General features: G+C 32.7%; 1 protein-coding gene across 1 annotated transcript; it reads left to right on the forward strand.

Annotated features, from left to right (window-relative positions):
• The first annotated feature begins 13,864 nt into the window (after positions 1-13,864).
• LOC127700678 (gastrin/cholecystokinin type B receptor-like) lies at positions 13,865-15,547 on the forward strand. Its single transcript, XM_052204259.1, has 2 exons — positions 13,865-13,969; positions 14,179-15,547. The coding sequence occupies exon 2, from the start codon at positions 14,258-14,260 to the stop codon at positions 15,473-15,475; it is 1,218 nt and encodes a 405-aa protein (XP_052060219.1). The 5' UTR covers positions 13,865-13,969; positions 14,179-14,257; the 3' UTR covers positions 15,476-15,547.
• Positions 15,548-16,004: the final 457 nt, after the last annotated feature.

Below are 16,004 nucleotides of genomic sequence, written 5' to 3' on the forward strand. Positions count from 1 at the left end.
AAATAATACTGACTAGTCTGTATATTGGAGAAAATGTATCGATGCATCCTTTGTCAAGTGCATAATCTCTCAAACATTTAAGAAAATTAACAGGCAGTGAAAAAAGAATAGTTCTAATGTAATGTAACCCTAGTGGATGATGAAGATGTGAAAGTAGGTCATCAAAGCTCCCAGAGGGCGATCTAGATTTTGAAGACTTTTTTACATTAGGCCGATTGTAATGTTTTTGCCCATGACTACGTTGCTGTCGTAAGGTAGTATTGAATAAACTCATTACATTAACATCACTGCAGGCAGGACTGGACAAATTTCCTACTCCTTTGACATTATCATTGCAACCATATGGCATTGCAGTCCCTAATTCCCTTATCCAGAAATTTTCTCTATCTTTGCGGAGGAATATGGCGGGGTTAAACATGTTAGCGGGCGCCCAACCCTCCCCCTAAACTGGGACAGTGGTGTAACAGTACAACAATAGACTATAAAAATCAGTTGAAAAAGGCTTAACTCATCAGATGGATACAAATAGGAATACATCTAACGAAAACACAGAGTAGACGTGGACGGGTACTTGTACATCCCAACAACAAAAAGACACTAACTGCAGATCTGACATATAATTTGATATTATCATCAGCATAATAATCGTATTATATACATATATATAGTATTGTAAAATTAATTCAAGTAAAACATGTTTGATGTTCAACAGCTAACTTATCTTTCGTTGAAATATAACCAGTTCATGTATAGTCGGTTATATGTGCAACGTTGAAAGAAATATTCAGGCACCTGTTGTATTTACAGTTATCCAACAGTGTGTAATAGTCGGGTTAAATTGCCGTTCATTCAACTCATTAAATGTACAAGAGTTTATTGATAACAGAATGCTCCTGATACGTAGTCTTTCGCCGCTTAGTTTTTCATAACAACCTATGCAACTATATATGAAAATTTATTTCGACATCATCAAAGGTTTCAATTGTTTATTTGATTTTGCAAAATGTATACCTCAGCGAAATTATATATACAGTTTTGATACAGAGATATTTAACGTTCAACGTGGCATCAATTTGTTTAAAACTGTATATGACGTAAATTTGTAGATTGTGATATTTTTGACAGACATCAGATACATTCATTGACTTTTGCTGTTTTAATCCTTTGTATTTTCAAAATTTGGTTTTTATATGATAGACTTATCAGTTACCCGAAATTGAATTATTATAACTGTATTTATAAGGTGAACGAACTGGGTTTTTAATTAGAAAATGTTACAGTGCTGACGTCAAGAAAAAATGTGAAAGTCTTGCAAATATAAATATAATTACCAAGCACTTCTCAATGGACTTCCGACTAAAACATTAATATTTACTGCGCAAAAATAGCTTGAAGTCTTTCTAATATTTTCATGGAATATTGGTGCTTTACATTGTGGTGCTCTTTAAAATTCTGCAGCTTTTCGTATCAATTAAAGGTATCCATATTTTGTAACAAAACTTTTAATGTATTGCTGAAAAAATTCCTGATTGTCTCTTTTTCCTCTGGTTTCTTCTAATTTTGCCTTGTTCTATGAATATTGAATGAGGTGAGTCGTATTTTATAGGTTACCATATTTTATCAGAAAAAGGAACCCCTTTCAATGTTTGTTTACAATTGTTTCTACTTTGTCACTTTTTTATTTGGTATGAAGAATAGTAATCATCGTCTTATTTTCTTATTGTTTTTGTCCAACTTGTCCGTTGAAAATTGTCGTCGTTTTTCAAGTTGTTTTTGTCCTATCCTCCGGATATTTTGTCAATGAAAGGAATGTCTGAAATTGTCAATATCTCTGTCGTTTAAGTGTCATTTAAAGTTAAGATACTTATTTGCCTAAAAGTAATCAAGGCTTTGTAAAATTATTTTTTAGATGGCATTACTATTTCTAAGGCCTAAATTTTATAGCCTTAGCAGCAAGTTATCTTAAAAAGAGACAGAAGATAGCAAAGGCAGAATTAAAAACACAACAAAAGGACAAATAAAAGTAGAAATAAAAAAACAAGAAACGCAGCAAATATTGGGGTAATCTCATGTGTTCTTGAAACGTAACAGATGAGGCTCCACATATGACACTCGTGTTGTTACTCTAATACAAAACGTTCATAAGGTATATTAAGTGACTACCCAATGGTAGCAATTGACTCTTATCTAATCCAATGACATCACAAAATGCGTAAACCATCGGTCATTTAATTTTTCTCACTCTCAAATTCGACCGAATGAGAAATTTTAAATTAAAACATGAATTTTTGCTGGACAAAGGGTGGTGACCGGAAGAAACAACAAAGACTTTAAAAATTTAAAAACCACATAGTACTTACAACACTGACAACTAAAGCGACAATAACACGAACCAATTTCCAGAAATATAAGTATATCCTGCTCCATATGTAGAAGCCGTTGTTTAGATCATGGTAGTTACAGATTCGCTGATAAGTCTCATTCGGGGTGTCATAATCGAGAGAAAAGGACGGAAATATGGCTACGAAAATTTGAACATATATGATTCTTGGTTCAATAGCCTCCTTGTAAGCAGCATTTCTCAACATAGTCACTTAGCTATGAATTATGTATAGTTAGTGATAGGACATAAGCTTCGAGTTATTTATAATTAGTGATAGGACATCATCTTTATATCGGAACTTGAAATTTTCATTCTTCCTGAGAAGCTGTTGTGTGAAATTTGCCTCATATGAATCGAAGAAAACGTCGACCAGAAGAGGGACTCAGTTGGTTCCCATAGGAATGCCAATTGTATGATGTAATACACGTCTTCCACACATAACAAATATGTTGTCAATCAAAAGTCAACAAACATCTTGAGTTGATGTTGTCAGTTTCAAAGTATTTTTGTTGAATCAACAGTTTTATGATATTCAAGTGGCAATTTCGTAACTTCTACATAACTTCATACACAACACACAACTTCCAGGGCTTAAATTTACTATCATGATTTCCTTGATAGAGGGTTGCTGCTCACAAGCAAGCTGTTAAACTAAGAGTACCAAGTGGTATAGTTGAAATCATCCCTTCGTAAATTTTACGGATGCCATCACGAGTTGGTTGACCGTTATGGAGTATCCGTTTCACAGATGACAACGGATATGCTCCAATTGTCGTACTACAATCCCGTACCCTTTTCCCTGAATGTGATCTACCGAATTAGATATATAACCAGTTTTTACTAACATGAGCAACACGACGAGTGCCATATGTGGAGCTGGATCTCCTTACCCTTCCGGGGCACCTGAGATCACCCCCAGTTTTTGGTGGGGTTCGTGTTGCTCAGTCTTTGGTTTTCTATGTTGTGTTGTGTGTACTGTTGTTTGTCTGTTTGTCTTTTTCTTTTTTAACCATGGTGTTGTCGGTTTATTTTCGACTTGAGAGTTTGAATGTCCCTTTGGTATCCTTTGCCTCTTTTTTTATAAGATATATTTGATATCCGATGACCTACGTGTACTGGTTATTTTTGGAACTTGATATACAATTTAAGAAAAATAATTCATAGATATCGATATGGTTTATCTTAACCTGTCTCTAAACCATTCCCATGGAGAGCAACAACAAAGGAGAAATCTTAATTTCAAGGCCATTTAACTGTCATCATTGTTTACTATATACTGTGGTTGTCAATGCCATACACTCGGAGATGACTAACGTAGTTGCATTACTAAACAGAAGAGATCAACGAAAGGCCACATAACCTTAAATATATTTAGTTAGACATTTACCGTAGGAATGAACACGATAATATTGATCAACGAAATGTTAAACTGTATTGTGGCGCAGTAGCTTGGTGTTTGTAGGTAATGACAGTTAGTGCGTTTCTACAATGTATATTGTATATAATGATTTACATAGAAGTGTTATCATTTATCAGCAAAAAGTTCAGATTTTGGCAGCCAAACCAGAAAAAGACAGCTTGAAGATAGTGCAGCGATTCATATTGCCATACAAAAGCAGTGATAAGGTATCAATTTGACGACAGAAACATAGACGCAATTACGATTTCATTCCAAATCGAAACTACGGTTTAAGTGGAATACATTTCATCTTCCCATTTTATCAATCCTACCTATAACATAATAAGAAGGTGAAAACGATGAAGCGGTTTTATAGAAAAACAAAATCGGCCTATAATAAAAACATACTGATTTAAAACCAATAAGGAATCTTTCGATATCAAAAATAACACCAACGTTTCTAAACTATTAACAATATATCCTAATACCGACAATCACTTCTGCAGATTCAGTTAAATCTGTGTTCTGAAAATCCGATTGCCATGGCATACAACGGATTTTGTCTTCGTGTACATCATTTTTTTTATCTGTGTTGCCTATTGCATTGACAGTTCCAATAGCCGGTAATAGGGCGTACAATAGTAACTCTGACAACGCATTCAAGTTGTTTTCACAATATCTGTGCCACTGTGAAATATGTAGAAAATGAACGATGACTGTTAGCTAGGCAACTATAGGTCACCTTACGGACTTCAACAATGAGTAAAACCCAAATCATATACGTGTAGTAAGCTATTAAAAGCACCAACAAGACAAGTGTAGAACAATCCAAACGAGAAAACCAACGACCTTATTTATGTACAAAAAATTAAAAGGAAATCAAATATGATAGACATTGACCAACGACACGGACTGAATACATAACTGTATATATATAATATATGTTTAAAAAATGAAATAACACTTTTAACATTGTATACGTCCGAAGCGCTTTTCTGGAGTAATCTTCATCAGGAACGTTCAATCTATAAATTTGAAAGCCAATGATGTAAAAGTTGATGTGCGTGTACCTAAACATGTTAAGACATGTAAAAGTTGATGTGTGTGTACCTAAGCATGTTAAGACATGTAACAGTTGATGTGTGTGTACCTAAACATGTTAAGACCTTTAAGTCCTAAAAATAACAACCAAATTCATTTAAGGTCATCGTTGCTTTAGAGAATTGAAACCTTAATTTCTTAATAATTTCCAAATTCATGAACGGACAATTTAGGAAAGGCATGCTAAAAATCATGTTTTACCAAAGCACTAACAACTGTTAACTGGAAATGAAATTATTGTTACATTGGTTGTGATTTTTTTCAATTGCAAGTTCTATTCAGACATCACCTTTTTCTTTTATATGAACCATTTTTTTTACAGATGAGGTCAGTGTATAACTTTATTGGTTTAAATTGGAAAACATCTTGTTACTGACGCAGTCAGTAATAATTTCGGTTTGTGGCCTATTTGTTAAGGACGCTTAACTATGGTAACGGCATGCATGATGTCACAAATCTTTACTGTGATTGGACGAAATTACGGAAATGAACAAAAAAACAACAAAAAAGATATATGCTATAATAAAAGAAAAAACATAACGGGCATAAAATCAAAATTAAACATGAAATTATCCAGATAAATAAAAATAAATTCAGGTAAAGAAGGTGTCATTACCACCACTGTAACATTGTTTTGATTTTGTAGGCTGGGCCTTTAATTACAGATGAGCAGGTTAATAATCACTGACAGGTTCATTTGATCTACCAGGTCAATTAGGCTATTAATAGCTCGAGTGCTATAGATATATCTTATAGACTTTGTGTACTTGCAAGTGCCATCTAAAACTTCCAAGGCGTAATAATAATCTCAAAGAGTGCAAAATATTATACTTGAAGTAACTTAGGAATGTCAAAATACATATATCGCAAATTTAAATACTTGTCAAAAGCTGTGATTATATAGATCATCTCCCATTGGCGTCCGTCCGTCCGTCCGTCCCCGTTATACACACCGATATAGGTCGTATCTCTAATTGTTAAAGTTGTTCTTGACATATAGTTATAACTGACATTTCTTCATGGTTCTAAACTGTTTCAAGTTTCTTATTTATTACAGATTGTAACCTACTAATATCTTATGTTTATATGTCTATTTTACGACTATGGGTTCTTCTTTATCTCTGAAAAATACCTATATATATAATTAAGTACCATGCAATATATATTTTAATTCTTTAGATAAAAGCGCATAATACTCACCTTTCAGAATCGTCAGCTTTTTGTCGTCAAATCGTATGCAATTATTTTTAACTATCATGATAAAAAAGCCTGATAAATATTCATTTGTTTTAAACTCTACGCTCACATGTACATCTAAATACGTCAGATATCTTTTTTTTAAAGATAGTACTTGTTTATTCTACGGATTTTACGGAGTGTCTAAAAATCTCTATTCGTCCGGCCATCCGTCTGCGGATGCGCAAATCTTCAATATCAATAAAAGTGTCATGTGACACATGTGTCATGTGACGCGGAAAGTGTCCCGGATGAGGTGTCGGATAACAAACGCGCGTATGCAATGGACGTTTTGAGAATCGGAGATCGTGATTTATATTAAACGATGTCATAAAGAAAACAAGAGAAAATGTGATTGCTTTAAACAAATTTCTGTAGGAGTGATTCCAGAACAATAGCCTATACATGTTAACTGTGAGGAATTAAGGCTGAAATCAAAGTGAAATTGATGATTTACCCCCATTTACCTTATGGAGGCAAAACGCATTCAGAAAAATACTTTATCAAACTTGCTTGGATGCATTATTTTTAAGTTATACTACAACGGAGATCTATGAAAATGCACTGATATGCCTGGACTGGGAATATGACACCAGGGTTGGGGTATACCCCCTTTTTTCTGTTGTATCTAATATTCATTTTTTTTTTAATTCTATCGAAAACACAATCCTACTTTTGGGGACATGTTACACGTGCCTACCCTTTTCTCTAATTTCCTATGAATTAAAAATCGTCGAACAATTTAAATGAAGAATCGTGCATAATCATTTCAGGACCTTACTTTAATCAAACTACACAGAAACAATAAATTCAGGATCTTTTAGAATCATAGATGTCTAATGAAGCCAATAATCATTGGCCCGACTATTTACCTTACAGGAAATTCATAGGCAGAACAACAAAAGAGAGAATCATTGTTGCCCCCACCCCCCATCCCCAAATTCCTTTAGAATAAAAAAAAATCTGAATCAACTGTATAGTTTATTTTTTTATTTGAATGAGTTCTTTTTCATAAAACGATGTTGGACAATATATTTTAAAACTACTCATGCTTTATCTATCTCCTTCAAAACACGATGTTATATCTTCAGCATCATATTTTGGCCGGACAAATAGCGAAAAACCGTAAAAATGCTATTTGTCCGGCTTGCCGGATGAATAGACATTTTTGACTATTTGTCCGGTTAGCCGGACGAATAGCCACTGCCTTTATTCTATGTTCATGTTCAAATTTTACGATACAGTTTTCTTCGATTACTTTGATACCTAGGTGCATTTATTTTCACTCCCACCTTTTATTGATTATTGAACGATTTACGCCTACCTATTGCCGAAGGAAATTCGGTGTGTACCATTATCAGGATTTCAAAGGAAAACAATAAGTCGCTATACATCGGGTAATCGATACTAACGACTTATGGTAAATTGATATCCGAAAATACATAAAGATTTCTGTACTTTGTTCTTGATTTCAGTTATTTTTGGTTATTCCATACGTAAATACATAGATTGGAAGATATAGATATATATATAGATATAAAGGTTTTAAATCGTTTTGTTTGTATTGTTAGCATTACTTTATACTCATTATACATATACATTTATCATTATTAATTTACAGACTATCGATCATTATTCAACTTATTGTATATCGTAAAATGTTCGCACGAATCATGGACTTTCTCTGCTTCTTTCAAACTATTTTTGATGTTATATAATTACCCTTCCGAATAACGTTATACAAAGTTCTGTGTGTGTGCCAGTTTAATAACCACGTTCTGTATATTTGCTAGTTTAATATAGCCTAAGCTTCAGATTTGTTTTATTTGAACTTGAACGGTAGTATGTTTACCTTCCTAGCCGACTGTATTAACATTTTCTAAATTTATCATTTTTTATATACCCGGACAAAAAATATGTGTAATATTAGTACTTTATTATTCTGTTTTAGAAATTGAATTCAAATGGTGGCATGACCATCTTCGAACGAAAGAAAATTTGGAAGCCTTTTCGAATAATTCTCAAGACAACATTTCCTTGTGTTTCAAAATTTTTATTGCAAATATACACACTGCAGTTATTCATAAATAAATTTAAAAATATAGTATAGACTTATATTCAGCGCTTTAAAGTTTGCCTTGGGTACACAGAGGGCCAATCTAAAGCATGAAAAATGTAATACTTTTCCCCCCTGATATATAAGCACGTGCATATCTTTATAACTGACTGTGTGATAGCCTCTACCATTTCTATTAATCTGAATTTAAACTGCATTGTTTTCGTTTGAGTTTTGACGTTCTTTTCCGATGGACTTTTGATGCATTCGTTTTCGGGTAACACAATAATTCCACTCTATTCGGGTTTATGACAAGAAAAACTCTGTTCATATTTGTCTTCCTTTTCATGCCCATATTTTTTTCTACAATTTTATTAAATCATCATCAAAACTGTGATTTTTATAGTCAGTTCGAGTATAAAGTAGATGAAAGAGAGCGGAAGGATCCATAAGAATGTAACCTTTCTTGTAACCGGCTTTGAAAATGTAATGACAGCATATAACTACACATTAATAAAATTGAAAATGAAAACGGGGAATGTGTCAAAGAGACAACAACCCGACCAAAGAGCAGAAAACAGCCCAAGGCCACCAATGGGTCTTAAACGTGTTTTGTCCGTTACAATACATTTCGGCAATGAAAGTCTATTTTTGTTTACTGAATGAAAAAGGATTTTTCGTCAAACATGGACAGTGAACTTTCAAAAATCCGAATGGCGTAAATATATTATTCCCAAATAAATGCGTACATTTAAATCCTCTTAAAATGTCAGCTGAAACAGCATTTGCAGACGTATATATGATGTAACGGTCTGTTGAAATGTGTTATGTAATAATATAAAAACGATGTTCGGTCATTGCTCTGTTCTGTTTCCGACGTTTTGCTTTTAAATTATTTCCGTTTATATATATAGTATTTTCAATCACTTATCAAGCCGAAACAGCTGTGCGAATTAATGAACAGAAAACGCTGAAAGGAAATAAGACATTTATCATTAAGAAAAATGGCTACTGAAATATCTATTGCTTAGAAACCAATTTGTTCTTGAACATATTCAAATGAATGATGAATAATTAGAAGGAAACTTCGTGAAAATAAATTTTGAAACTAACTCTGTATATTCAAATATATAAACGGCATTTTGTTATCTATTTCTTTTTCGAATTAAAAAAGAAAAGAAAACTCATTTTGACTGGGCAACACTTAACAGACAATGTTCAGAATTAAGAGTGCATCTACATGATTGATTATATTAGTAACCTTGTGCACTTGAACATGGTAACCTAAATGGAAAACAAAATGCTCTTTATTAATGCTTAAAGTTTGCAGCAGGTGCAAATGTATAAGCTGCTTTACTAGAAAATGGAAATTTAAGATAAGAGGACATAAATAAGTCTTTATAACGTTGTTGTTACATCATTATAAGATTGTTAGAGCTTTAACAGCAATGCTCAACATTTCACAATAAGTTAATCACAGATTAAGTCCGAGAAAAAACGAAATAAAAAAAATGGTTCAAATAAATTACTCGGAGTATTCGCACGTGTTTAACGGAAATCAAGCTGGCAATATTTATTCAGAGAATAACTGGAAAGGGGAAATCTCGATTTTTCTTTATTTTGGAATTTTCTTCCCATCCAGTATAGCGTGTGAAATATGTTCTTCCCATTCAGTTAATGGAAAACTCAAAGCAATAAATGAAAAATCGTGTGAATTTCGTGTGGTGTCATGTAAAAACACAATGCCACCAATACAAGAATATGGGCAAATGCAATCAGTCCATTTTCAAACTGTCCTGCAGGTTGCAGCAATTCAATTGTAACGAAGGTCCATGGTCTAAACAGAAAATTAAACTTCAAGAAAACATTTTTGGCGTAACAATTGTTAGAAAACAGGAACAACAAACAAACAACCGTGGAATAAAACGATATAATATTGCATTACTGTCCTAGTATATATAAACTTCTTTTTGCTCACAGCTGAATGGCTTAATGTGGATCTTTTTAAACACCATTTAATAAAAAACATAATCAAAATGAATGTTTGCTTCTATTTAGGCTTGACCCTAATAAATTTTATTGAAATTGCAATTTCCGTCCAACCTTTGTAATTCAAAGAATTCGAGGTTTTAACTAATTTAAAATATATACATGTTTTGCCACTGATAAAAGTTATGCATTATCTAAAGTAACAAAAAAATATAAAATAATAATATAAAACTTTTGGGGCAAGAATTTCAAAATGTTGAAGGCCGTACCTTGACCTATAATGGTTTACTTTTATAAATTGTAACTTGGATGGAGAGTTGTCTCATTGGCACTCATACCACATCTTCCTATATCTAATTAGTATAAAATACAAAAGAATTCTATTTCATTCATAGAATATCTTCGATCCGATCTTGACTTATAAAAAACCACAAAATTAAATTATAATAAACGTACTACCACGCAGTTTCATTATGAATGAAATAAGTTCAGTGTGAAATCTTACATGGGTTGAGAAATAAGCTAATGATAGCGTAATTACTGAAGCCAGACTATAAGAAAGATTCTATAATGGCATTGAAACACAAAACCCCTTTGGTAACTTCAAAGTTGTTATCACAAAAAAATCAAGTTAATCTAATAGAAATTATCAGACAACGTTCAATCAGTTAAAAGATAGCCTGAAGCCTGGTTATTATAATAACATTAACAAGCTCGAAAGGATCGGCATAACCTTGGTTTAGGAACTGTTAACGTCGCTGGACTCATCGTAAATCCGTATTAAAATGTTCACAGTGTACATTTGGATATCCTGTAATCAAATTAAGTTAAGAGAATATTTTAAAATCTAAAATTGTAATTAGCACTACATTTATCTATCAGATGTCGTAAAGCACTTCTCAATAGTTCAGATAGGCGTTTTGTACAACTGTTTATCGAATTTGAAACTCCAAGGGTTGGCTGGGGTATAGAGGTATGGTCAACTGGATTTCGAAATAGGGCATTAAATTCGATGTCTTGTGTAGGGAGAGGGCCACAGCATTCTCACGTTAAGAATTAAACCACTATCTCTTTTCGAGTCCAACGGTTGCAAGCCTCAAACTTGCACAATTTTATTCCTATGGTGATTTTAATTCTCGACTGATCCACTTTATAGAACCTACATTGTACCTATTTGCTTTTTTGTTATTCAATTCTCGTCCTCATTATTCATGAAATATTTGCTACAGTTTTTTTCTGTATGACGTCATATTTGGAGGGACCATTCATAAGTGACCCCTGAGTGGTGGTATTGTTTAAAAGGATACTTGGAATCAGAATTTTCTAAAGTTTATAATGAAATAAAAATAATGTGTTATTTTAACATAATAAAGCATTTCTACCCATAGAAAATGAAAAATAAATTGCCAAATTTCCACATGACAAACCTGAAATCAGGTTATGTGTATACCAATGTAGGAATAATATAGACACATTTCAGATAATCAAAACTGTACGAATGCGATTGATGTTTACCTGGTCTTTTGAAAAAAAAGTCTGACTTCAGGGATCCTTCAGAGTGCATTCACCAGCTCCAGAAAGACCTACAGTCGCTACAAATAAGGTTTCAATTTTCAGTATCAAAAATAACAAGAAGTTTACAGTTTTTTGTCTCTCCTTAAAACAAGTATTTCTATTCTAATTCTTAAAATCATTTTGATCATTCAAACTGTTTCAAATAAAAGTTCACTAACTTATTATTACTATCACATACAGTTTTAATAAAAAGGTGTTTCCCGCCATGTTTTTTTTTTTATTCGGGGAATAACACCTAGTATTTTATACGGAACTGTTTATAGCCACCTCAAGATGTTCGTGTTGCCACGCGAAATGTGTAAATGCTCATTATAGTAATAGCCTGAGTCTGAATTGTTTGTGTTTTCTCCAAGTTCCAATATAATACTGGATGTTGTAGTGATATGGTATTGTGTTGTGTAAAATTATATGGCTTTGCTAGTGGACGAACATGTATAAGGAGAACATAATGATGAAACTTTGGAAGATGAAGTTTTAACTCATACGCTTGACAAAGTTTAAATCGGTACCCCTTTTTCTCTTCGTGCGAGATGAAAATCAAATGAAAAACTATATATTTGTTCCATTCGAATTAAATGGCATTTTATTTTAAATCCATCTTTGTAATTCAAATATTGTAGACAGGAATGATACATACAAACAAATTTCTTATTGTTTTACCTAAGCACATGATTGTAAGGAAAGATTTACTATCAGCGGAACTTATATTAAAATAATCTATTTCTGTTTCTGATATTACTGATTAAATAGTAATAACGAATTTATTAACAATGCAATTCGTATTGATAAAAGAAATAGAATAAAATAAATAATTTGACCCGAGAACATGGACTCAATTATTATTCTTTGCTATAATTGTATCTGTAATAATCGATCATATGGCAAAATGTATTATATAAATTGTATATATCAATATAAAGGACACATTTTTGAAATGTTATTGCATCGTTTTCAAGACCATCGATAATCTATAAATTAAACGTGAGCTAGGGCTGTTAAAATGTAATTATTTTTTGTTTTTTTCCGCATGAAACACTATTTCTAGAATCACAAGCGATACGAAAAAAATATTTATACGTTCAGCATATCCTGCGTGGCTACTCATTACATAAAAAATGTAGGTTGTAGGTCAATGACGACTTTTCAAATGTCACAACGAACTAATCCCCACTTTAGGCAACGAAGATTTGTGATTTCTTTGATAATAAAAAGAGCACCCATTTTGGTAAAGACTCAGTGGTATAGACATGGGCCTTTTATAGCTGACTATGCGGTATGGGATTTTCTCATTGTTGAAGGCCGTACGGTGACCTATAATTGTTAATTTCTGTAACATTCGGTCTCTTGTGGAGAGTTGTCTCATTTTTCTTTCATACCACATCTTCTTTTTTATACATAGCAATATAAACTTAGTGATATATACCCAGCGGTATTTACCCGGGCCAGCAATATAGTGGTACAGTATATAGCCAGAAGTATAGACTCAGTGTTATAGACCAAGGGGTGTAGACCTAGTGGTATAGATCCAGTGGTATGAACCAAGAGGTATAGACCCAGTGGTATGAACCAAGAGGTATAGATAGACCCAGTGGTATACCTAGCGCTAAGTTGTGAAATGTCTTCATGCTTTTTGTTGCATACATGCTATATAATTTTGAATTTAATTCATTAAAATTACTAAGTGGGAAATAAAAGTACTGTATCCACAATTACATTTTTAACGTATTCAATACGAATAATAATATTTCATTTTACCAATTTAAAGTTTAATAAACAATTATCACTCAGACAACATGTTGATAGCTGTTATATTGTTTTGAATTGTAAATGGAATGGTGGAGTAGATCTAAGACTAATATTTCCTCACATTTTCTTCCCTTTTAAAATGTCAGCTGCTATTATACATCAATCAAACATACATAAAATGTTTGGATAATCAAATTCTACCCAATAAATGCATTACTCGCTAATAAATTAACAATGAATAATACAAGAATTGATACTACTTCAAAGTAAAAATGTATGTATGGATATTGGTTAACAAGATATATTAACATCAAAGGTGTACAAATCAAGGGTTAAATTGCGAACACGTTTACGTTTGTTTTCACTAGTTGACTTGTATCAAGTTTATAAAAGTATGTAACTTACCAAATATGTAATATTGTGTCGGAAAGATATTGAGTAGTTATATGTGCATAGCCATAGTTTCCTCGTCTTCTGAATGCAGGTGTGTTAAACTTGTATTTTTCCCAATTATGATCTGCATTGGTTTCTAGAATCTTTTAGTTGTTATGAATCATAAAATGTAATGACAAGTATATTTTTTTTCAAATCAAAGATAAAAAATCATTATGACGAAGTGACTTTCAATTACGTGGTTTAATGTAAGGATTATAGTTTGTCGTTATCAACCTCTGCAATGAATATATTTTTCAGAGCAATCACCAACAGCAGTGGAATGACTATCGATTGAAGTGAAGATTTCACAAGTATAATATCAAAGACAGCGGACACGATGAACGTATCGATGCTTCCGGTCAAAAATATAACGCAAGAATTTTTTGACTATATAGGAGATAATATTTCAGAATTTCAATTTTCTGCGGATTTTGATTACGAGGCTGTTTTGAAAGAGTTTCCCGAACTTTTTGGGAATAAAGGAAATGACAATGGAACATGGAGTGCCATGACAATATCATTGGCAGTGCTTTATTCAATTGCTTTTATACTTGGAATAACAGGAAATATTTTTGTAATTGCTGTTGTTGCACAGTACAAACATATGCGGACTTTAACAAATGTATTCCTTGTGAATTTGACGGTAGGAGACTTACTCGTTGCTCTAATATGCATTCCTATTACTCTTGGAGAATATGTTTATAAAGAGTATATCTTCGGAACTGTTATGTGTAAACTTGCACCTTTCTTACAGGGATCCGCTGTGGCAGTAAGTGCTCTAAGCCTATTATTCATTGGTATAAACAGATACTTTGCAATCCATCGTCCACTCAAAGCTAAAATCATATTTTCAAAGAGAAAAATCTACTTAATGTTGGTCTCAGTTTGGGTACTTTCATTTTCGGCTTTTGTTCCTTTACTTGTGGTGAACCATGTACAGGTTACAGACTTTTTGTCATTTAAGAAGCGTTCGTGTTCCGAGGGATGGATCAAATTACAATATAAACAATTTTACAACGTATTCATATTTGTTTTGTTGTTTTGTATTCCACTTTTTGTTATGATTTTAGCCTATACAAGAATAGGAATGACATTATGGGGAGATGAAGGGAAAGTTTTTATTGAAACATCAAGGGGACATAGCTATCAAGCTGAACGGATACTACGCCAAAGGCGGCGAACAGTAAAAATGTTGATTGCAGTTGTTAGTATATTTTGTATTTGTTGGTTGCCATATTACATCGTGAACATTTGGATAGACACGAATTTAAGTGACATGAGTTCAACAGGATTTGTGACAACGTATATTTACCCGGTGCTTCAAGTGCTTGGTCTGTCGAACTCGGTTGTAAACCCGGTGTGCTACTGTTTCATGAGTACCGGGTTCCGAAAGGCATTCTTAAAGCTTTGTTGTAAACGACAACTCACAAGAGGTTCGAACGCTTTGTTAACTATTAGATTCAGATCTAGTGAGGATAGTCCTATCGATAGTTTGGAAACGGCGATATCACGTGACCATCATGATCATGTGATAACAGGTACACTAAAATCATAATTGTTATTGTTAAATCAAAATTGTAAAAAAAAATCCTTGTTATTGTTGAAAACGTTTCAATGTAAATAAATATATATTTAATTGAAAAAAAGATTGAAGTTGAAAACTAATTTCAGACAAATTTTGCACTCACATGTATTCTTTCCTGTGATAAAAAAACTATTATGATGCAAAAGGTTGTACGATTCATTATTTCATTGGGCACACCTATGAATGCCTTGATTACCTTAATGGCTAAGTCTAAATGATTTTTAAATTGGCATTTGGCACTTACATGCTCTTACAGAATTGTAAAATATACATTTTTTATTGCAAGTGCCTTCTTTCTTCTTGTGCTAACATTTCTCGCTATTGACGATTTGGCACCATCCGAAATCAATGTATTTCCACTTTAACTCTCCACACAAACAACGCATACCTTTCGTTCTATAATGTTAAAAAATATCCCAAAATAGGCAGAATATTGTAATAACCTCCAAGATTATTTATAAAAGTCGAAAGTCAAAATCCTAAAAAAAAAAACGAGACA

Source organism: Mytilus californianus, unplaced genomic scaffold (genome assembly GCF_021869535.1).
Source record: "Mytilus californianus isolate M0D057914Y unplaced genomic scaffold, xbMytCali1.0.p SCAF_5, whole genome shotgun sequence".
NCBI classification, from domain to species: domain Eukaryota; kingdom Metazoa; phylum Mollusca; class Bivalvia; order Mytilida; family Mytilidae; genus Mytilus; species Mytilus californianus.

Coding starts and splice junctions, on each gene's coding strand:
- LOC127700678 (XM_052204259.1), top strand. CDS start 14,258: ATGAACGTATCGATGCTTCCGGTCAAAAATATAACGCAAGAATTTTTT.